Source organism: Panthera pardus, unplaced genomic scaffold, assembly GCF_024362965.1.
Source record: "Panthera pardus isolate Hobbes unplaced genomic scaffold, ASM2436296v1 HiC_scaffold_13, whole genome shotgun sequence".
Classification (NCBI taxonomy): domain Eukaryota; kingdom Metazoa; phylum Chordata; class Mammalia; order Carnivora; family Felidae; genus Panthera; species Panthera pardus.
In genome coordinates this window covers 69,271,001-69,295,737 of record NW_026526688.1, presented here as the reverse complement: position 1 = coordinate 69,295,737, position 24,737 = coordinate 69,271,001, and the positions used below count along the sequence as shown (strand labels likewise).

The following is a 24,737-nucleotide window of genomic DNA, read 5'->3' as shown; positions in this document are numbered from 1 at the left end:
TACTAATTGAATTATTTTAAAAAATTATAAAGATTAATTTAGAAGGCCCAGGATATTCACTGAATCACTCTAATCTCATTTTAATATGACATTTTTGATTTTTTTAATGTTTATTTTTGAGAGAGAGAGTATACGCGGGCCTGTCGGGGTTGGGGCAGAAAGAGAGGGAGACACAGAATCTGAGGCAGGCTCCAGGCTCTGAGCTGTCAGCACAGAGCCTATTGCAGAGCTGAAACACACGAACTGTGAGATCATGACCTGAGCGGAAGTCAGATGCTTAACCGACTAAGCCACCCAGGGGCCCCTAACATGCCATTTTTAAATTAAAATTTCTTCATTCCACATTAGTTCAACAAAACGTCAATTTTTTTTTAAAATCATTATTTTTCTTCATAATTCTTATAAAAAACAAAACACATGTTCACATTCAAACAGCTAAGAGTATGTGTGTTTGTTTTGAAAGAATGATCATCACATTAATAATAATCTTTGTGTTCTAAATAGGTATTAACTTGGCAGCATTTATCATCATAGTTTTTTCTTATGGAAGCATGTTTTATAGCATTCATCAAAGTGCCATAACAGCAACTGAAATACGGAATCAAGTTAAAAAAGAGATGATCCTTGCCAAACGGTTTTTCTTTATTGTATTTACTGATGCATTATGCTGGATACCCATTTTTGTGCTGAAATTTCTTTCATTGCTTCAGGTAGAAATACCAGGTACAATGTTTTTTTTCTTTCTGTAAAGAAATAACAAGTCTCTTTCTGCAGTGTTCCTCCAAGAAAGAAAATTAAGATCCTTAACATCAACTCATTTTAAGAATTATAAGTCAGAGTTATATGTACCTTAGGCTCTGTTCATCAATCAAATGTTTACCAGGAGTAAGCTGTTCAATTATTTCCATAAATGCCCCAAAACCCTATTACCATTGAAGCAAAGAACAACTCAAATAAATAACACTCTATGCTTTGTAATTCTGATAATCCCATGCTTAAGATGACCAAACAGGTGAAAATGATTATCAAATATTTACTTCATTTTTTTTTTGAGAACATAAGACATTTTTCTTCCTAGAATACATAGCAATTTAGAGAGCATGACGCCAGAGTGTGAAAGATGATTGAAGAATGCATTATTGGTATTTAAAAATAATGTACATCACACTCATTAGGATAGCTATTATCAAAAACACAGAAAGTAGCAAAAATTGGTGAGGATTTGGAGAAACTAGAGCATCACTGGTAGGAATGTAAAATAGCACAGCTGCTACAGAAAATAGCATGGTGGTTCCTCAAAAAATTAAACATAGAAATACCATATGACCCAGCAATTCCTCTTCTGGGAGTTAAAGGAATTATAAGCAGGAACTCAAACAGACATTGGTTCACCTATGTTCATAGCAGCATTATTCACTATAGCCAAAAGGTAGAAATAACCCATGTCCATCAACGTATGAATGGATAAGCAAAATGTATCCTATACACACGAAAGATTATTACTCAGCCTTAAAAAGGGAGGAAATTTGGAAACATGGTACCACATGAATGGACCTTGAAGACATTATACTAAGTGAGATAAGTCAGTCACAAAAACACAAATATTGTATGATTCCACTTATATGACGTAACTAGGATAGTCAAATTCATAGAGACAGACAGTTTGTGAATGTGTTATCAGGTTGGGAGGGAAAGGGCATGAAAAGTTATTGTTTACATAGATGTGTAGTTTCAGTTTGGGAGGATGAAAAAGTTCTAGAGACGGACGGTGGTGATGGTTGTACAACAATATGAATATACTTAATGCCACTGAACTGCACACTTAAAACTGATTAAAATGGTAAATTTTACTTTATGTATATTTTACTACAATAAAAAAGTGTCCAAAATGCTATTAATTGTAATACAGTATATATTCACATTCTTAAAATTTATAAACATACAATTTTAATTTTTTTTACCCCATGGTTAGGGTGATATTATCTTACATTTCATAAGCAACAAAGAAGGAAAATAGCATCAGTAAAATTATAATAGCAAATATGATGAGTTACCTATGTACTACAGTGATTTTTAAGATAAGTTTAGCCAAAGATTTCTTTACTGAAATAAATATCTAGTCAAAAGCCTAAAAATGCATACCTATTTTTAAAACCAAAAAAATAGCAGAAAAGAAATCTTTTAAAGACTGTATATTCTGAGAAATACTATATGTTCTATCCAGCAATTAAAATATTGGGAAAGGTTTGATCTGGATGCTAAACAATATTATTTTTCCTAAAATGGAATCATATCACAATAATATGTAATCACTTGGTAGAAAACGGTTCTACCTAATGGAATACTTTTGTTGATGTATTCAAGAAAAGCTACTTAGCAAAGAACCCTGGTTTTTTTGCTCTACCACCACTCCCTTCAAACACTGACACCCTGGAAAGACGTTCTGGAAACACATTAGATTTGGTATTTAATTATGTGACATCAAAGAGAAAAAATTAAGACTCAAAAGAGGACTGGGGGAAAAACAAGGAAAAGGGGCTTCTATACCTTGTAAACATCCACAAACACTAAAACTATCACATTTTTCTCTTTCAGGTACCATAACCTCTTGGGTAGTGATTTTTATTCTGCCTATCAACAGTGCTTTGAACCCAATTCTGTATACTCTGACCACAAGACCATTCAAGGAAATGATTCATCAGTTTTGGTATAACTACAGAAAAAGAAGATCTATTGACAGCAAAGGAAGTCAGAAAACATATGCTCCGTCTTTCATCTGGGTAGAAATGTGGCCGCTGCAGGAGATGCCACCTGAGTTAATAAAGCCAGCTCTTTTCACAGACCCCTGTGAATTGTCACTAATTTCTCAATCAACTAGACTCAATTCCTATTCGTAACGGACTTTGAAACCCATTTCTACACAGAGCATATTATGGGATGCTTCGTGATGGATTTATTAGTATAAAATGAATGCCACAAAATTAATAATTTATAATGGCTGAGATAAAACCATTACAAAGACATGAGGTTATTTGGGAAAAATCAAAGTGACTGATGGCCATATAAAGGGAAATAAATTATACTGATAATGTGTATATATTAGTACATATTTTGCATAGGAAATTAAGAGAAATCTACTTCAGAAAGACTCATTCATTCTTTTACTAGGCATTTATTGAGTACCCACTATGTGTATAGCACTGCAGTAAATTTCTGGAAGTGTAGAACCTGGAAGTATAGAATAATATAGAACATTTTCAATTTGCAATGTTAAATTATGTTTAGCTACAACAGAATAGATGCAGCTCTTAGATGAAGGTAGAGCTTTATCTGTCATGCACATAGCAAACATAATAATCATGGACACTTTTAAATAAAGGTTTAAGGTTTTGTAATACTCAATGTAATGAAAAATGAGAAATGAGAAAATGTCTGTTTGCAAAATATTTTGTTTTAAAAATTCATCTTACCTCTCAAGTTGCTGTACATTTGAGAGGTAGTACAAGATATCTATTTCTATGAAAAAAGATATTCTGATAAACTCAAAAAAGCATTTTACAGTCAACTAATTTTCAACAAAGATGCCAAGACAATCAAATGAGGAAAGAACTGTCTGTTCAACAGTGATGCTGGGACAACTGGATATTCACATGCAAAAGAAGGAAATTGGACCCTTACCTTACACCATATATAAAAATTAACTCAAAATTAATCAACAAGCTAAAAATAAGACAAAACTCTTAGAAGAAAACATATGAGTAAATCTTCAAGACCTCGGATTTAGCAATGGTTTCTTAGGTGTGTCAACAAAAGCATAAGCAACAAAGGGGAAAAAATTGATAAATTGGACTTCATCTAAATTAAAAACTTTTGTGTACCAAACAACACTATCAAAAAAGCAAAAAAGACGGGGCACCTAGCTGGCTCAGTCAGTGGAGTGTACCTCTCGATCTCGGGGTTATAAGTTCGAGCCCCACGTTGGGTGTAGATTACTTAAAAATGAAATCTTTTTTAAAAAAGTAAAAAGACAACCTACAGAATGGAAGAAAATATTTGCAAATCATATATCTGAGAAGGTTTTACTATCCAGAATATATAAAGAACTCCTACAACTCAACCACAAGATGAACAAGCCAATTTAAAAGTGGACAAAGAACTTAAAAAGCCATTTCTCCAAACAAGATATACAAATGGCCAATAAGCACTTGAAAAGTTGCTCAACATCACTAATCATTAGAAAAATGAAAATTAGAACCACAATGAGATAACACTTTACACCTACTAAAAAGGCTGTAACTAAAACAACAAAAGACAAAGAAAAAAAGAGAAAACAAATACTGACAAGGATGTGGAGATTGAAACCCTTCTGCATTGCTGGTTGAAATGTAAAATGATGCAGCTGTTATCATAGACAGTAGTGTGGTAGTTCTTCAAAAGCTTATCATAGGATTAACATATGATCCAGCAATTTCACTCCCAGGTGTAAACCCAAAAGAATAGAAAACAGGATTCAGACACTTGTATACAAATGCTCACTGCATTATTCACAGTAGCCAAAAGATGGAAACAACTCAAGTGCCCATCAACTAATAAACGGAAAAACAAAATGTGGTATATACATACAATGGAATATCATTCAGCCATTTATAAGAAATAATGAAGTTCTGACACATGCTACAATGTGATGAGTATCAAATAACCCAGACACAAAAGGACAAATACCATATGATTCCACTTACATGAAATATCTAGGATAAGCAAATTCATAGAGATAGAAAATAGATTAGAGGTCACTGGGGGTGAGAGGGTCAGAAGGATGCTGCCTAAGAAGTACAGAGTATTTTCCTGGACAAAAAAAGTTATAAAATTGATTGTGGTGATGGATAAACAACTCTGTGAAAATGCTAAAAAGCCACTGAATTGTAGATGTTAGACGGGTGAATTTTATGGTTTGTGAATTAGATCTCAATAAAGCAGTTAAAGGGAAAAAGAAGAGCTAGAATGCAATGATTCAGGAACTTAAGGAAGGAAAGGTCTGCATGCACATGTTTTACTTCAAAGACAAAGTAGCTGTCATCAAGAGATGGATTTACCTTCCTTTTGCATGGCCAGTCAGTTCATAAGATACTAACTTTTTGGCTACTTATTCTTCTGGTCTCTAACTGAGCTATTGGAATTTTTTTTGGTTTAGTAATTTGAAACCTTTAAATAGGAACAAAATGTCTTCAGGTAGTTTTAAATACACTAAAAATGTTTAACACATGAAATTACTGGAATCAGAAATGTATTTATTGAATATATAATTGTATAGATTTCTTTGGAAAGTAAGTTACCTGAAACTTACATCTATTAAAAACATGGATTACTTTGAGTCCTTTTTGTTCTTACTTGGAATAATGACAATAAATTTTCTACATGAGGAATATGGTTACACTTCCAACAAAAAATCAGAAAATAATAGAAAGCTATAGTTCTTATAATATTCAATTCTCTAGCTACTGAAACTATATAATTTTTAAAGCTCACAAAAACAAAAATATTTAAGTTCTCATAAGTTTATTTTGGGATTATTTGTTATTCTTAAATCTTATTGCTAATAAATATTACAATAGAAAAGTGGTTGAGTTGGTTGAGCATCTGACTCCAGCTCAGGTCATGATCTCACAGTCTGTGAGTTCAAGCCCCATGTCAGGCTCTGTGCTGACAGCTCAGAGCCTGAAGCCAGCTTTGGATTCTTTATCTCCCTCTCTCTCTCTGCCCCTCCCCCACACTTGCTCGCGCGCGCGCGCGCGCGCGCTCTCTCTCTCTCTGTCAAAAATAAACATTAAAAAATTAGAAGAAAAATATTTTTCTTAAAAATAATTTCTAAAAAAAAAGCAATAATCATGAAGACAAGATAGATAAAATGTAATACTACAAAATCATGATTGTAACCTGTGTTTAAGGGTCTTAGAAATGCATGAATTTACAAAATAATCTGAAACAACTTTTTAGCATTAAAATATTTTCCAATAATTTTCTAGAAGCCATTTAGTTTCCTGTTTATTCAGTCTACTCACTCTTCCATTCTTCCACCTCTCCAAATAGGGTAACTTCTATTTAACTTATTCTGGTAAGTAATTACTGGCATACCACATAACTAGTTCCTACTAACTTCGAAGGAAGGTGCAATAAAAGCACTAAGTTAACTCAGATAGAAGTTATGGTTTTCTCTCTTGCGAAAATAACTTTGGTCCAAAACTCATGGCCTATGCTTCTAGGTCAAATGAATGCCTCTAAGTTAAACCAAAATATTTTAAAATTTAAAAATAAATACCAGGAAGACTTCAACTTTTTTTTTTTTTTTTTTTTTTTTTTTTTTTTACTATTTTCAGTTTAAGGGTTCCTAATGCATTTGGCTACTACCTAATCCCTCACAAAGCAATTACTGCCTGTTAGCAACTTAGATATTGATAAAATTGAAGGAAAACAACAAATGGGAAAGGGATATATGCAGCCAGAATACTCAAGTCCATGCATTTTACTGCTTACCTAAGTAATAAGTAAATTGATACTTGAATGCGATGGAGTGAACCACTCTAAGAGACTTCAAAAATACATTGAATTTTTAATAATGTATTTCTTTTTTTTTTCTTTTTAAGTTTATTTCCTGAGACAGAGAGAGAGAATGAGTGGTGGAGGGACAGAGACAGAGGGAGAGGATCCCAAGCAGGCTCTGTGCTGTCAGTGTGGAGCCTGACGTGGGGCTTGAACCCATAAACCATTATTAGATCATGACCTGAGCTGAAATCAAGAGTTGGATGTTTAATCATCTGAGCCACCCAGGCACCCCAATGTACTCCTCTTTTAAATAAAAATCTTTCACTAGAAGCCTCATTTACTGTTTTAAATCCTTTTCTTATCTTTTCTTAAGACTTTTTAAAACAAAAGATTTTTTTAATGTTTTTTTTTTTAATGTTTTTATTTATTTTAATGTTTATTTTTAAGAGAGAGAAAGAGCGTGAGCAGGGTAGGGGCTGAGAGAGACCGAGACAGAATCCAAAGTGGGCTCCAGGCTTTGAGCTATCAGCACAGAGCCTGACGTGGGGGCTTGAACCCACAGACCATGAGATCATGACTTGAGCTGAATCCGGATGCTTACCCAGCTGAGCCACCCAGGAGCCCCTTATCTATTTCTGTGGTTTCAATTACTTTATATATACTGATGATTCCCACATCTTTGCCTTTAGCCTATTCTCGCTCCTAAATTAGTCACTTATGCATACAACTGCCCACTAAACATTGAGTATCTCTCTGGCTCTTTCATGTACATTATTATGTGATGGGGATTTAGAGTGGTGGGGGTCCAGAGCTGATGGCCATGAAAGAATTCTTGAGATGTCTTTGATGCAAAAAGGTGATTTTATTAAAGCACTGGGATAGGACTCCCGGGCAGAAAAAGATGCACTGGGGTTGTGAAGAGTGACTGATTATATGCTATGTAGTTTAGAGAGGTAAAGGCAAAAAGGGAGGCTTTCAAAAGGACTTTCATATGCTAAAGATACCAGAGGCCTTGCTATTGTCAAGCTTAGGTTGTTTTCCCTCTGGTAAGACATTAAGATAGTAGAGAGTTCCTGGAGAAATGTTACACATACTCTGTATTTACCTCAAGAATTTGTCAGTGGGCTGCAGGTTATAAAGAAATTTAACTATGCATATCATTTCCTTCTTGTCTTTGTTCCCCACATCACTATGGAGGGGAGGGTGATGTTAGAGCTCCAGGAAACTGAGTCTATAGGTTTTTGGAGATTAAGCTATTTATAAGATTGCCTTTTTCCTATAATTTATGAAGACTTTTTTTAAATATAATTGTCAAGTTAGCTAACAAATGGTATATACAGTGTACTCTTGGCTTTGGGAGTAGATTCCCATGATTCATTACTTACATACAACACCCAGTGCTCATCCCAATAAGTGTCCTCCTCAATGCCCATCACCCATTTTTCCCTCCCCACTGTCCCTCCATCAACCCTGCTTGTTCTCTGTATTTAAGTCTTTTATGGTTTGCCTCCCTCTCTGTTTGAAATTATTTTTCCCTTTCCCTTACCCAATAGTCTTCTGTTAAGTTTCTCAAATTCCACATGAGTGAAAACATATCTTTCTCTGACTTATTTCACTTAGCGTAATCCCCTCCAGTTCCATCCATGTTGTCGCAAATGGCAAGATTTCATTCTTTTTCATTGTCAAGTAGTATTCCATTATATATCTATATAATGTATATATTATATGTATACACATGTATACCATATATATGTGTATATATACACATATATGTATGTGTGTGTATATATATATGTGTGTGTGTGTGTGTGTGTGTGTGTGTGTATATATATATATATATATATATATATATATATATATATAAAACATCTTTATCCATTCATCAGTTGATGGACATTTGGCTATTGTTGATAGCACTACTATAAACATTGGGGTACACATGCCCCTATGAATCAGCACTCCTGTATCCTTTGGATAAATTCCTAATAGTGCTATTGCTAGGTTGTAGGGTAATTCTATTTTTATAAACTAATGGAAACTCATATCCTGCAGGACTATGATCTCCATCAGTTAACCATTTGTTTCCCCCTTTCCTTTGTTCTTGGGCAGCCAAGAGTGCCTGAGGAACGTCACACATATCCCACCAGGTGAATAGGAGGGGTTGGGGCGGGGGATTGTTATTCTTAGCTTGAGCTTTGCCCTCAGCTTGCCTTATGCTCCTTAATCATTATGGACTCTGTCTTACTAAGACTCTGTACTGACACCTTATCTTATCAACAGCTTAATCTCCAAAAACCTATAGAGTCCTTTGAGACCCAGTCTTAGTGAATGGTACCAAAAGCCCAACCTAGAAATCCTAGAATCAGTCTTTGGCTCTTCCTTCTCCTTTATCCATCATATCAAATCACCTAGCCCTACCTTTATTCTACCTAAAAAACAACTCTTAAATCTATCCACTTAGCTTTATCCCAATTTCCAGTACCTTAGTTTGTGTGGACATCATGTATTGTTGCCATATTTGCAATAACCTTCTAACAAGTTTCTATACCTCCAGTTGTAATTTGTTCAAGTGATTTTTATCCATATTTAGAGCTCTCAAAAAATTAATCTTTGGGCTCTTGGGTGGCTCAGTCAAGTAAGTGCTGACTCTTGATTTCAACTCAGGTCATGCTTTCATGGTTTGTGGGTTCGGGCCCCGCATCGGGCTGTGTGCTGACAGTGCAGGGCCTGGTTGGGATTCTGTCTCCCTCTCTCTCTCAAAAACAAACTTTTTGTTTGTTTTTATTTATTTATTTTGAGAGAGACCACACAAGCGAGGGAGGGGCATAGAGAGAGAGAGAGAGAATACTAATTTTGGTGTAAGAGACCCACAGGCAAATTTCATCTCAGCTTACTTCCTATTCTGTCTCTATAGACAGAAATAACATCACTTTCCTCAAAAGTTAATATTAAATAATGCTTATAAAGCTCCTAGCATAGTGCCTAACTCAGAATTTTTGAAACACATTATTTGTAATACTAAAAATTTCATTACAGTGACTTTTACCCTCTTGAGGCCTTTTTTTTTTTTTTTTAAGAGAGAGAGCACAAACGGCAGAGGGGGCCAAAGGGGGGGAGAGGGGGAGGGAGAGAGAGAGAGAGAGAGAGAGAGAGAGAGAGAGAGAGAGAGAGAGAATCCCAAGCAGGCTCTGTGCTGAGCAGGATCATGGGATCATGACCCAAGCTGAAATCAAGAGTCAGATACTCCAGCGACTGACTGAGCCACCGAGGCACCCCAGCCTCTTGAGGCTTTTAATTACATCAAAATACTGAGTTTTTCTCTAAGGTGTATATAGAACTGGTAATGAGCTACTTAGTTAAGAAAACAATTTCTTAAGTCTTTAAGTAAATGTTTATGTTTTGAGCTCTTCCCCAACCCCTGCCATGAAGCAGAGCAAAAGAAATACAAAAAGGGATGCTTTTTTAAAAAGCCACTGTCAAAAATAAGATGAACTTCTCTGTGGGCCACACATGACAACAAAAACTGTCAACAGAGCTGAGCTGTGGGGATACCAGACTCCTGACACTAGCAGCTATGAGTTTTAGTGATGAGGAATGAACTGAAAGTGTCCACAGAAGCCTCACCTCCTGAAATCAGGGGTTAACCTAAGCTGACTGCAATTCAACAAAATTATAAGTCAACTAAGATGGTTCTTCTTTTCTAACATAAAAACATGCATGGTGGGGAGAGGAAGTCACATACACAAAAATCAAAGTAGTACAGATCATACTTATGATACAGCTGTAACAGAAAAAGTTATAGGGGACTTAGCATAGGGCTAAGCAAATAAATCAGAATACAATATGGAGCTCAGAACCAAACACTTACATGGTAATTGAATGACAGATGTAGCATTTGAAATACTGATACTTGAAGGAACAGCAACAGACATACAAAAATAAACAAGATCCCAAAATCGCACCATAAGCAAAAGTTAATCCGACGAATAAACACCTCAACATTAAAAACAAAAATTTAACTTTTGGAAAGACATAAAGGAGAGTATCTTTATGACATTTCCTATACAAGCCCCAGAAAGCACTATTATGAAAAACTGGTAAGATTCCATTAAAATTAAAAGCCTTTATTTAAGAAAACTCCACACTCAAATACAAAGATAAACCACAAGCTACAATAGATAGTTGAAACACAGAGAACAGGTCATTAGTTAGTATTCAATATATGGAACACCTACAAATTGATAAGGAAAAGACAAAACCTAATAGAAAAATGGACAAAGGTATGGCCTCAGAAATCACACACTGCATTTCTTCAATCTCCTAGTAGTTATTAAAGTCAGCACTATTCAACATGTGAGACTATACAAGGGCATGAATACCAGGAGGCTGACCATTGTGGCCATCTGGAGGCTAGCTACCACATACACAAAAAAGTATTTTGTAGTGCTTTGAAAACATACACATGTACTATAAATATAAAAACACAAACTAGAATATACACCACCTCCAGGACAATGGTTACCTCTGGGGAGAGAAGGGGTGGGATCAAAGAGGTAGCAAAAGTTTCAAATGTATCTGACATTTACAAACATAGATCTGAAGAAAGTATAGCCAAATGCTAACATTTTTTTTTTTTTTTAAATGTTTATTGATTCTTGAGAGAGAAAGCAAAAGCGGGGCAGGGGCAGAGAGAGAGAGGGACAGAAGAGCCAAAGATCTGTGCTGTCCACACAGAGCCCGATGCGGGGCTCAAATCCACGAACTGTGAGATCAAGACATGAGCTGAAGTCTGGACGCTTAACAGACTGAGCCACCCAGCTGCCCCAAATGCTAATATTTATTAAATCTGTATGGTAGGGATATATTCTTTAATCATTCACTTTTCCTGTTATGTTCAAAATATTTCAATAAAAAGTTTTAAAATAATGAACCCAAAGAAATGGAAAAAAAATTTGCTTTGAACAAGTTTATTTTTATACATTTTAAAAATTGCAATTTTCGTGACATGTAAGAAAAATATTTTTCTAATATGAAAATAAGTATCTCTTTGGTATAGAAGCACACCATTTGTGTTATTTTTAACTAAAAAGAAAAAATTTTAAAAAAAAGGGGACCAAGAACTATGACCTAATATACTCAATGAAACTATTCTTTGCCCATCCGTTTGTCCCCTTTCATAACCCCACTGTGGGTCTTTAGAATACATATCTGTACACAACTCCATATTTACAAAGAACTAAGATGCATTATCAAAGATGTCTAGAAATTACGGAAAATTAGTTGGCTTAATTGTCGACACAAACCACCAAAGAGAGACAGAGAGAATATAAGATATGGAACAAGTAAAGTATAACATTGTCAATAAAGTGAAATTATATGCAAGCAATCACATCATTTAAATTTGTTGGCTTAAAAACACAGTAATTTCTTTAGAATTATATTTAGAATTTAAATTATTATGTGCAAAGCTCAAAAAGTAATAGTACAGAGCCATAATTTTGACAAGGCACTTTAAAGAGAACAACCAAACATACAACAACATCAAAAAGAGTTCACCTGAGAAATAAACAAGGAAAAAATATAAACATTCTTTCTAGACAGGCTTTCATTTTCTGAAATAAAAGCTTTTTAGAAAGCATCATAAAGGATAACAAAGTATTTATCATATATTTTAAAAAGTTGTCCTCAAAGTTCAAATTCTCGTCAAAAAAAAAAAAAAAAAGAGATTGTATTCCTTCAAGTCAGTGAGGTTCTGAGTCAAATACTTTTTTAGAAAAACAATTACAATTTTCATGGTAAAAACAGGAACAAAAAAAACCCAGCTTTTAACTGTACTGTCAACTCTTTTATTCAACAAACATTTACTGATTGCTGTGTGACACAGTTGCTCTAGGTGCTGGGGATAAACAAGACACAATCATTAGTTCCAGGGACCTTGGCCTAGTGGCACTGGGCCAACATTGGTAGCCTTAAAGTTACCTCCCTAGGTCTGTAAAATAAAGCTCAACTTCAAACTCTGGCATTCTTGGCATCTTCTTGCAAATCAAATAGAATAATGATTTAACTATTTTTTTTCTGCCATTAAAACTATAGATAACAATATCTACTGATGAAATTAACTTCCATAAAAGATTCTATGAAGGTTTAGAGGACAGAAAGTATTTAAAGATAAATATTGCCAACATCAAATATAACATCAGTATTCTGCTTTCACAAAAGTGAAGGAAACCAAAAAAATTTCATTCTGAATACACAGAACTACTGGAGACTACCTTATACTTATGGTACACGTGCAAATATCATCAATGAGGAAGTATGAATTATTACACAGCCAAATCAGTTGTCAGGCTTCAAAGAATCATAACCTTCTTTCAAGAGGTCCCTCCATGTTTTAAGGAAACGTGCATTTTCTGTACATTTGAAGGCAAGCTCTTCCACTTGAGCTGATACTGCAGATGTGGCTTCAAGAAGTTTGGTTAATGAAAATGCTGCCTGAAATTTAAAAAAAAAAAAAAAAAAAAAGGAAGAAAGAAAGAAAAGAAAAAAGAAACAACAGAAGTTTATTTTTAAGATTTTCATCTCATTTTATAAACAGTCTAAAAATAGCTTAAAACCTTGACTCCATTGTCTAAGTTATTTTCCTTAAAAGTAACAAAAAAATCTTCAAACGAAAATACCAGCTCTTTCAGGGAACCCAAGAAATTCTTTCATATGAAGTAAGCTTTGAGGAAATATGTCTGCTGGAAAGGCATCCATTATGCACCAAACATAACAAATCAGTATTTTTTTTTTAACTGAAAATACACTAGGGGTGCCTAGCTGTCTCAGTCCATAGAACATGAAACTCTTCATCTGGAGGTTGAGTTCAAGTCCCACTTTGGGTGTAGAGATTACTTAAAAAAAAAATCTTTAAAAGGAAAAAAAAAAAGAAAGTAAAAAAAAAAAAAATACACTAGAATCTCATTTAACTCAACAAGAGGACTTGGATCCCTTGACACTAAGGACCAGAAGTATCTGAAGAAGGACTTACAGACTTACTTCATCATAAACAACTCACTAAAAAATAAAAAACTCACTGATATTTAGTAACAAGGGCAGTGCTCCACTAATTTTACCTGTGAACGCTATTTAAACCATGAAAATATATAGAACAAAGAACAGATACTCTGAGCTGACATATATGAACAAAATCAAAATGAACAAAATCAAGCATACAGAAATGTTTTCTTCACCTATAATATAGAATAACACTGTTCCTACACTAACACATCAGCAGTCCAGTCTACATATTCTCTTGAAACCAGTCTTGTTTCAGCAAAAACAGTTTTGTTCACCATTTTAGTCATCTTTAAACAAGCAAACAAATACTTGTTAAGATAATCGAGTTCATTATCCAGTTTCCAGTCTGCACAACAGGGTCTATTCCACAAAGTTCTCCCAGGAGGATCACACCCTACATACCTCATTCACTTGACCCATCCAAGAGTCTTTTTATACTGAAACTCCGGTGATGGGTGAGTAGGTGGGTGTGCGCGCCACTGGGAATTCGCAATTCAACAGAAACCATACTATGCATTCTAGCAATCATAGGGAGGGGTTTTTGACCTAACCTTTAATGAAACCCAATCTAGACTACAAGCGCAGTTAAGTAATCCCTCCAAACTGGGTCCAGCGCACAGCAAGCCTAAAACAGACAATAATAGCATTGCCAGCTGGCTCTGGCAGGTGGCCAACTAGAGCAGCGGGATCTTAAGTCCCAAGGAAAGAAATCACAGCCTGATTCTAAGCACCAGCAGGCAACAAGAGCACAGACACCGCCTGCACAAGTCGGCGCAGTAGAGCAGAACGGTTTCAGGTTACAGAGGGTGATTGAAACCAGAAGGCGAGACTAAAAGAAAAGAGGGTTGGGGCGGTGGAGGGATAACCCCTTATTCCTCAACACTAAATCTAAAGGCGGAATCCTCATAGATGGGGGACAAAGGGCCTTGGGTCGCCAGTTTACTCAACCCATCCCCCAGCCCATACTCTGAAAGGGCAGAAGCGCGAGACGCGCCGGACTGGGTGCGCGGACTCCTGGTCCTTTTCTCCCTTGCACCGCCACGGTCTGTCTTCCAAAAAGGGCTGAGTGGGGACCTGTCTACCAACACTCACGTCTCCGATCTGCAGCTCCACTTCCTCCAGGGGGTCCACTGTTCGGCTGCTGCTTCTGCTTGGAACTGGCCAGCCCAAACTCACTGGGACGCCGGGGGAAGATGTTGACGAGGCGTCTGAAGACGAGGGAGACGAAGGAGGTGGCGGGGGCGGCGAAGAAATCCGCACGTCCTCAGGGTTTGCCATTGAGCGAGGCTGGGACTGCAGAATCCGACCTTAGCAGCCGAACCGACACCAACAGTCTTTCAAACTGCTCGCGCCCAACGCCCAGAAGCCCCGCCTCCTCCCGGCCGCAATCCCGCCCAGTATACGAGTGGGTCTCTAGCCAAATCCGCGGATACCAGTCATTTTTTCGGGACAGCCAATCAAATGTCAGTTAATTCACCTTGGGTAGCTCAACGCTCTTGCGCAAACTTCCAGTCAGGCTCAGAAGACGCTTGAGCAGAGGACTACAACTCCCAGAATGCCGTATGCATCGCGCCGCCTCCCACTGCTTTTGGGAGGCGCATTACACTACCGGATCTGTGGGTCTCCCTCACAAGTCCCCGGAGGCCTCACCACGCCTTGGTGAGACGCAAAACTCAGAACCAATCCTTAGCCTAAAGCCGGGGGCGGGCTGGGACTTAGAGTCTCTTTCCTTTTCCTCTTTCGGAACGTGACCCGGAAGTCTCTGCTGGCCATCGCGTCCATGCGTGGCGCCGGCGCAGAGCGAGAAAGAGGCGGGAACACGGTGAAGCCACAGTGTTGGGCCGAACTCTAGGCAAACTTCAGCGGAGGTGTTGGTCCTTCTTGGCAGGTGATGGCGCCCCCCGCGGCCTAGAGGTCCAGCGCCCGCGGCGAGCCACAGACAGCCCTTCCGTTGTGTCCCACCGACAGTCCTGGGAACAGTGAATATGTTGGTGCCGCTAGCCAAGCTGTCCTGCCCGGGTGAGAGAGAACTCCGGGCGGGGATAAATGGAGGAAGGTCGAGGAGTCGGGGCGAAAAGGACAGGGCCACACCTGCGGGGGGGGGGGGGGGGGGGGGGGGGTGCGGCTGGACACCTACCTCTCTCCTCCGGCTCTCCTGGCGTTCACTGGTTAAACTAGGACGAAGGCCACGCTGTCTGCGCCTGGTAATGGACCCTAAATTCCTCCCCATTGAGTTGCCCCAATTGGAAGAATTAACAACTAGGTTAAAGGTCGTGGGCTGAGGAACCTTGTCAACATGACTCTCCGGTGGACTCCTGAACCGAATATTCCCAAATCCTGGTCCTAAAACTCTTATCCCATAGCTCAGGTGTTATATGTTGCATTGTTTTAAATGGATAAAATAATATTTGCACAGTTTTTCTTCTTGGTCGTGTACTGACTTTCGTCTTTGCACCCATCCTAGTCCATTCTTAAGAATTTGAAGTCCGATCTGTCACATGATTAACATCCATGTGCTGCCCCAAGTCACCAGATTACATCTGGAGCCAGAAATTTTTCTACATTGTCTAAAATTAACCTTAGAGGCTTACCGTGTTATGGGTGCTCCTAGAACCATCATGATTTGTGAAAATACCTCATTACCTTCCCTTTCTCTTAAGTAAAAAAAAAAATAATAATAATAATGCAGTTGAATGGTCTTTGGTTGGTTTTACCTAAAAACAAAAAAAGTTTAAAAATTCAAAAAACTTCACTGCAGAATCTTGAATTTTCTCACAGTTGTCTTAATTTTTTTATCTTTTATTTAATTTTTGGTTATGGAATAAACAAGTATACATACTGCAGATTCACGGATGTTCTTATTATGTACATTTTATGAAAGTAGAATTTTGTCAAATTTGGCTACCATATGTTAAATTAGAATTTTGTTTAAAGTTCCTGTTACTCATACATGTATTACTACACCTAATGTGTAGATATGCTTTATGTTTTGTGGAATATCAAAGTAGTCAGATGCTATCTACCCTACTGCCTAATTTAGCTGAAACCATTCTTGGGCCAAGCCTTAACCAAATTCCACCACAATCAGCATTTCCATTTTCCATGGATACTTAAATCATTGCCATTTTCATAGCTCAGTGTTAGCACTACTGGCAACAAAGAGATGGACACAAATGTGTTGGCAGTGATGTTATGAGTTCAATGGACTTTTTGACCTTCTCTACCAAAATTCAGCCAAGTTGCCTAATGGTTCAGATGTTTAAAGTGGAGTACCAGATTTGTTTTCAGAAAAAGAGTAAAGGTCATGACTTTTTAATTTTTGTCCCCTGGGGAAAATCAAACTACCCAATTCCAAATATTCTCAAGAAAACCACTGGCTATGTAAGCAATAGAATTAGTTTTGTCTGATACCAGGTCATCAGTTTGCAGCAGCAAATGGTAACTTCTATACACCAAACTACAATTCATCACAAAACAAAGATTTTTAATATCTTTTACTAATACAAATAATTATTTAATAAATATTCTTTTGAATAATGATAATGCTCTATTTGAACTGAACTCTAGAACTGAATTCTCCTGTAATATCTTTATTTATGTATTTTAGATACATTTTTTTTCAAGATTTAGGATATGTGAAAAGTTATCTAATAATTAAAACATTATTCCCAATATTAAAATTTTTAGTATGCCTCTGTAAGTAGAGAAAATTAGTTTCCTTGCCACTCTTTTTAAGATTATCAAAAACATTTTTTTAATATTTATTTTTGAGAGAGAGAGAGCACGTGCACAAGTGGAAGAAGGGCAGAGAGAGAGAGGGAGACACAGAATCTGAAATAGACTTCAGGCTCCAAGCTGTCAGAACAGAGCCCATCTCGGGGCTTGAACCCACATCCATGAGATCATGACCTGAGCCAAGGTCAGATGCTTACCCGACTGAGCCACCTAGGTGCCCCAAGATATTTTTTAGTGTTTAAAAGTCCTTAGAGTTCAGCCACTATACATCTCTTTCCTTCCTGTTTCCCACAATCTTTACTTATTGATTTTCTGAGGCCAGATTTTTGCTTTAAAAAAATATTTTATTGGGGCACCTGGGTGGCTCAGTCGGTTAAGTGGCCGACTTTGGCTCAGGTCATGATCTCGCGGTTCGTGAGTTCAAGCCCTGCGTCAGGCTCTGTGGTGACGGCTCAGAGCCTGGAGCCTGTTTCAGATTCTGTGTCTCCCTCTCTCTGACCCTCCCCCATTCATGCTCTGTCTCTCTCTGTCTCAAAAATAAATAAACGTTAAAAAAAATTTTTTTTTTAAATAAAAAAATATTTTATTGGAAAGAATAAATCATAAAAATATGCTAGTTCTGCAATTAGGTACTAAAAAACAATTAGACTATGCCAGGCAATTATCTCTCCATGTAATTAGAAAAGAAAGGAAAAAAAAAATCTTGTTTTCATCACAGCACAGTTTCCATTCACAAATCATTCCAAATCCGATCATAGTCTCAGAGCTTGACTGATGTTGGAAGGATTGAGACTGAGCTTGAGTGGGACCATCTGAATTCCTATTTATCTACTGTAAATGGGGATGAGCTGCCCCACAATTTTTATAAGGTCATGAAGGATAAGATGTATTAAAATTGAAAATTCTTGTTTTTTAATTTTTAAGTTGATTTACTTTGAGAGAGGGAGAGCACATGAGTGCTCAGGCACACACAAGCAGGGGAGAGCAGAGAAAGAGATAATCCCAAGCATCAGGCTCTGCGCTATCAGCACAGAGCCCGAGGCCGGGCTCAGTCCCATGAACCCTCAGATCATGACCTAAGCCGAGATCAAGTAGGATGCTTAACTGAGTCACCCAGGCACCCCTAAAATTGAAAATTTTGAACTGTTCAGTATGTCCATTAAAATGTAAATTTTATTGTATATTTCAAATCCATGTAAAAGTCTTTGTTGATCTTTACTAATTATTTGTTATAGCCCATATTTAGAAACTTATTTTGGGGATGTCTAGCTGACTCAGTCAGTAGAGCATGTGACTCTTTATATCGGGAGTGTGAGTTCGAGCCCTACATTGGGTGTAGAGTTTACTTAAAAATAAAATCTTAAAAGAAAAAGAAACTTGTTCATTTGCAGATAGATGCTTCCTTATAAGAGACAAGTTAAAAACTAGGAAAGGCCTCATTATTATTTTTATTGCTGTATAACCCAAGTTACTTTTTGGAAATTAAACCACAGATTTGCAGGTTCCTGCAAACTACAGTGAAAATTGTAACTAGGAAGATATCTATTTAGTTATCAAATATGTATTAGCCCCTTGCTTTTTGTAAGAGTTATACTAGATCATATATCATAGTATTTCCAAGGCAAAGACTGACCATAAACTTTAGAGCTGATGGGGTGAGCAGAGTTAGAATAACATGCTGAATGTTTCGTTGCTGTTAATGAATTCAAACACAATGTAAACAGACTCCAAAACCTATGCACTTAACCACTGCTTTTTTCCATGTTGCCCTTTTCTATTTGTTTTGTTTTTAATTAATAAACTTAGTTTTGGGGGGCAGTTTTAGGTTTAAAGAAAATTTGAGCAGAAAATACACAGAGTTTCCATATAACTTTCCCCCATTCCCCATTAACATCTGGTATTGGTGGTACATTTGTTACAATTGGTGAACCAATTTTGATACATTGTTATTAGAGTTCATTCTTTGTATTGTACATTTTATGTGCATTTGACAATGTGTAATGACATGTATCCACCATTAGTTACATTATTGTATAGAATAGTTTACCCCCAGATCCCCTGTGTTCCACATTTTCATCTCTTCTTCTCTCTTCCAGAACCCATGGCAACCACTGATTTTTTTGTAATGTCTCTATAATTTAATCTATAGAATGTCACGTAGTTGAAATCATGCAGTATATAGAATGGCATTTTCAGATTGCCTTCTTTTAATATGCATTTAAGTTTCCTCCATGTCTTTTCATGTCTAATAGTTCATTTCTTTTTAGTGCTAAATAATATTCTATTGTTTGGATGCACCCCAGTGTATCTGTTTATCCATTCACCTATTCAAGGACATCTTCCAAGTTTTGACAATTATGAATAACGCTGCTATACATTCATGTGAAGGAAGGGCTTTGTTTTTAATATTGGCCATTTTCTTTCTTTTATTTTATTGTGATAAGAACTCCTAACATGGCATAGACCCTCTTGACAAATGTTTAAATGTATGTTATTGTTGACTATAGGTACAGTGTTGAACATCAGATCTCTAGAGCTTACTCATCTTGCTTGACTGCAGGTTTTTGTGTGGACATTAATTTTCAACTCATTTGGGTAAATAGCAACGGGTGCAATTGCTGGATCATTTGTTAAGAGCATGTTGAGCTTTGTAAGAAATGCCATACTATCTCCCAAAGTGGCTGTACCACTTTGCATTCCCACTAGCAATGGATGAGAGATCCTTTTGCCCCACATCTCTGTTAGAAAAAAAATTTCCAGTGTTTTTCTCATAATCTTTATTGTGTGTGGTTGTGAATATTCTTTTTTTAATAATAGTTTTATTGAGATATGTCACATACCATACAATCACACCATCTAAAATACACAGCTCAATGGCTTTTAATATAAACACACAGTTGTGCAGCCCTCACCACAGTCTATTTCAGAACATTTTCATCACCTTAAAAAGAAACCTCACACCATTAGCAGTCACTCTTCAACCTCTCCAGCCCTAGGCAACAACTAATCTATTTTCTGTCTCTATAAATTAGTCTGGATATTTCATATACATGGGATTCTATAATACGTGATCTTTCCCTGCTGGCTTCTTTCATTTAGCAATATGTTTTCAAAGTGTACCATATTGTAGCATATATCACTACTTTATTTCTTTTTGTTGCTGAATAATATTCCATTGTATGAATATATCACCTTTTATCCATTCACAGACATTTGGATTTTCTCTATAATTTAGCTGTTATAAATTATGCATCTGTGAAGATTCATGTACAAGCTCTTGTGTGTTTTCATTTGTCTTAGGTATATACCTAGGGGAGAGCTACATAGAAATTCTATGCTTAAGGTTTTGAGGAACTGGGAGACTGTTTTCCAAAGTGGCTGCACCATTTCACATTCCCACCAGTTGTGTATGAGGGTTCCAGTTTTTCCACATCCTCATCAACATTTGTTATTATCCCTCTTACTGCTTATAGCCCTCCTGGTGGATATAAAGTGTTATCTCATTGTGGTTTTGATTTGTATTTCCCTGATGGTTAATGATGTTGAGAATCTTTTTATGTGCTTATTGGCCATTTATATATCTCCTTTGGAGAAATGTCTATTCAGATCCTTTGTCTCTTTTTTAATCTGGTTGTCTTTTTATTATTAGAGATGAGTTTATTATATATGCTTGATACAAGTCCCTTATGAGATACATGATTTGCAAATATTTTCTCCCATTCCATGAGTTATCTTTTCACTTTCTTGATGGCATCCCTTGAAGATAAAAGGTTTTTATTTTGTTGAAGTATAGTTTACCTATTTTCTCTTTTGTTGCTTGTGTTTTTGGTATCATAGCAAAGAAACCTTTGTCTAATCCAGGGTGACAAAGATTTATACCCATGTTTAAAAAAAAATTATAGTATTAGCTCTCACATTTGGGTCTTTGAAGCTTTTTGCGTTAACTTTTGTATCACCATAATCTTAATCTTTTAACTTTGTATTTTTAAATAATTTTACACTTACAGAAGCATTGTAAAGATGACACAGAGTTCCCATATACCCTTTGCCCAGCTTAACTCCTTACATAAGCATAGTATAATTATCAAAACTAAGAAATTGATACTGATGTAATACTATTAACTAAACTACTGACTCTATTTGCATTTTATTATTCTGTTCCAGGATCCAATCCAGGACACCATGTTGCTTTTAGTTGTCATGTCTCCTTAGTCTACCTCAATGTGATAGTTCCTCTGTCTTTTCTTGTCTTTCATACTTTTGATATGTACTAGCCAGGCATTTTGTAGAATGTTCCTCAATCTGAATTTGTCTGATTTCTCATAATTACACTGAGGTTATAGATTTTGGGGGAAGTATGACACATAGGTGAAGAGCTCTTCTTATCATATTAGGGAGTATGTTTTACCAACATATCTTATTGCCAGTAATGTTAAACTTGATCATTTGGTTAAAGGGTCTGCTATATTTCTCCACTGTAAAAGTAATATTTTTCCCTTTCATGCTCTACTTGTGGGAAGCTAGTAACTAATTGTAACCTACACTCAGAAGCAGAGAAACAAATAATCGGTGGATGTATCACCATAATCTTTTATACTTTGACTTTTTCTGTTAAAATTATAGGCCAAGTGGAATTCATTTTGATAGGAAGAAAAAGGTACACTTTTTTCCCAAATGACTGTCTCCCTATCTTTGATGATTTAGTGAGTAACCATCTCTTCTCCCTGATTAGAAATGGCATCTTTATCAGACATCAAATCCTGAACTCTTTATTCTTTTCCTTTGATTATTCTATCCCTTCTCCTATAACAGACTTTTAATTATTATAGCTGCAAATACAAGTTTTTATACTTTTCAGGGCTATTCCCAAGGGAGGATTCTCTGTCCCTTTTTTTTTTTTTTTTTTATAATGGGAAAAATTATGAAGAAGAGTACCGGAGAAGAGAGACTGAAATTGAAGATACAGGTCAAAGGGAAGGCCTCAGATGGAGGGATGTCCCTACAAATATGGGAGGGATAAGCCTCATCATCCAGGTGGAAGGATTAATCTAAGTGAAGGGAAAAACGACATCTATTATAACCTAAGAGAATGAACAAAGAGTAGATACAAATACAGATTACATTAGAAGTTGTTGCCAAGGAAATAGGAAAGTTCCCACCTAATTGCTTCTATCTTTCTATGATGTTTGGTGTGTTAGAGTATCTGCTTCAGATAAGGGAGGGAGGAGGTAGAGTTGAAGATTTTAGGACAACAGAGGTTTAAAGAAAATTATTGCAGATAAATCTTTGCACACTTCTGTTTATTTCTATTTTCTTACTTAAAGTATAGGTACATTTTTGAGGCGCTCTGAAGATACTGCCATATGGGAGAGTTAATTTTTTAAAAGGCTGACCATAAAACCTAGTTTGCCTGCATTGTCCCAGCATAATTAGTACTGCCCCTTGTTACTTTCACAAGTATCCAGTTGATAAATTATGTGGTCATCCTATTTATAGGTTAGGCTTGATACGAGCTATATTGAAAAATTAGTTTATTAGGTACTTCTAAAATATTATAGTTTGAAAACATTGCTTTAATGAGGAGAAGCTAACTGAATTGTTCACCTGGGGCACCTGGGTGCCTCAGTCAGTTAAGCACCCAACTTCGGCTTAGGCTCAGGTCATGATCTCACAGTTCATGTATTCAAGCCCCACGTTGGGCTCTCGGCTGACAGCTCAGAGCCTGGAGCCTGCTTCCAATTCTGTGTCTCCCTCTCTCTCTGCCCCAACCCCACTTGCACTGTGTCTCTCTCTGTCTCTCAAAAATAAACAAACGTTAAGAAGAAAATTTTAATTGTTCATCTAGGAAATAGTATAGCGTGTTTCAGTATGTGCACAACTAATGGCTCAACAACATAGACCTAACTATTAACTGAATGTGGTATTGATATGGTCAGAATGTGAACACAGATTTCCAAATATAAGACATCATATAGAATCATACAATTTTGGATCAAAAAGTTAGCTTAATCACCTCATGCCAGTCAGAGTGGCTAAAATGAACAAATCAGGAGACTATAGATGCTGGAGAGGATGTGGAGAAACGGGAACCCTCTTGCACGGTTGGTGGGAATGCAAACTGGTGCAGTCGCTCTGGAAAACAGTGTGGAGGTTCCTCAAAAAAATTAAAAATAAATCTACCCTATGACCCAGCAATAGCACTGCTAGGAATTTACGCAAGGGATACAGGAGTACTGATGCATAGGGGCACTTGTACCCCAATGTTTATAGCAGCACTCTCAACAATAGCCAAATTATGGAAAGAGCCTAAATGTCTATCAACTGATGAGTGGATAAAGAAATGGTGGTTTATATACACAATGGAATACTACTTGGCAATGAGAAAGAATGAAATCTGCCCTTTTGTAGCAACGTGGATGGAACTGGAGAGTATTATGCTAAGTGAAATAAATCATACAGAGAAAGACAGATACCATATGTTTTCACTCTTATGTGGATCCTGAGAAACTTAACAGAAGACCATGGGGGAGGGGAAGGAAAAAAAAAAAGGGAGGGAGCCAAAGCATAAGAGACTCTTAAAAACTGAGAATAAACTGAGGGTTGATGGGGGGGGGGGGGGGGGAGGGACAGGAAAGTGGGTGATGGGCATTGAGGAGGGCACCTGTTGGGATGAGCACTAGGTGTTGTATGGAAACAAATTTGACAATAAATTTCATTAAAAAATAAATAAATAAAAATCATCATCTAGTGACCCTTTCGTTTTTTGGATGAGGAAACTGAAATCTAGAGAGGTTAGGTGATTTGTTTGAGGTTTTAGGGCTAATTAATAGAAAATTAAACAGAAACCAGATCTGATTCCCAATCTTAGAATTTTTTTCTCTTAAAAAATGTTTTCAGCCTATTCCTGAGGAAAGCTAATTGAAAAAGAAATAATAATGTTCATAATTTTCATGCAGCATATCAGTGCTTTCATGCCTTAAAAATTAAGAAAAATTATCTACCTCTGTGTGGTACAAGATGGTCTTCAACTTCTGTTGTACCTCGAATTACTACCCACTATACTATTTATCCACGGGATAAAGACAAGCGATGGGAAGGTAAGTAATAATTTCTGTAGAAGAGTCAAGGCTTTTCTAAATACTTTGTATCGTTTTGTGGAGAGAAATATTTTTCATGATAGTATAAAATCATCTAATAGTATTTCATAGTTTTACCAACACTATCACATATTGATATTGAGATAAGCAAATATCTGCTAAGTTTATAGTAGTAAATCCCAAAGCCGAAAGTTGGCTTCTAGAACCTAAAGTAAGATCTACACTGGAAAAGAACCTAACAGAACGTCCAATTAATACAATAATATACTTAGTATAATTTTCATGCAAAGCAGAGGGGCAATTTCT

The 24,737-nt window shown here is 36.5% G+C and overlaps 3 protein-coding genes across 13 annotated transcripts in view; 2 read left to right on the top strand and 1 right to left on the bottom strand.

Annotated features, from left to right (window-relative positions):
* RXFP1 (relaxin family peptide receptor 1) overlaps positions 1-5,371 on the top strand; it is a 110,987-nt gene extending 105,616 nt beyond the window's left edge. For all 9 annotated transcript variants that reach the window (XM_019441136.2, XM_019441134.2, XM_019441135.2 and 6 more), the window contains 2 exons: positions 505-723; positions 2,596-5,371. In XM_019441136.2, coding sequence (XP_019296681.1) covers positions 505-723; positions 2,596-2,897 — 521 coding nt within the window. In that variant the 3' untranslated portion in view covers positions 2,898-5,371. The remainder of the gene's footprint in view (positions 1-504; positions 724-2,595) is intronic.
* CUNH4orf46 (chromosome unknown C4orf46 homolog) overlaps positions 1-15,275 on the bottom strand; it is a 76,159-nt gene extending 60,884 nt beyond the window's left edge. Inside the window, exons 1-2 of one of the 3 annotated variants that reach the window (XR_008421646.1) lie at positions 14,692-15,275; positions 12,868-13,032 (exon numbers count right to left, since the gene is read on the bottom strand). Coding sequence is in view for 1 of the 3 variants with exons in the window: in XM_019441145.2 (XP_019296690.1) it covers positions 12,877-13,032; positions 14,692-14,877 (342 nt within the window). In the remaining 2 variants the exon portion in view is untranslated. Of the gene's footprint in view, positions 1-10,648; positions 13,033-14,691 lie in introns of those variants that run through there. The other 2 variants (XR_008421647.1, XM_019441145.2) reach the window with 2 other exon arrangements.
* A 157-nt stretch (positions 15,276-15,432) lies between these two features.
* The window catches only part of ETFDH (electron transfer flavoprotein dehydrogenase), a 32,508-nt gene continuing 23,203 nt past the window's right edge, over positions 15,433-24,737 (top strand). Inside the window, exons 1-2 of the mRNA XM_019441140.2 lie at positions 15,433-15,618; positions 24,291-24,431. Of these exons, the coding sequence (XP_019296685.1) occupies positions 15,585-15,618; positions 24,291-24,431 (175 nt within the window). The 5' untranslated portion in view covers positions 15,433-15,584. The remainder of the gene's footprint in view (positions 15,619-24,290; positions 24,432-24,737) is intronic.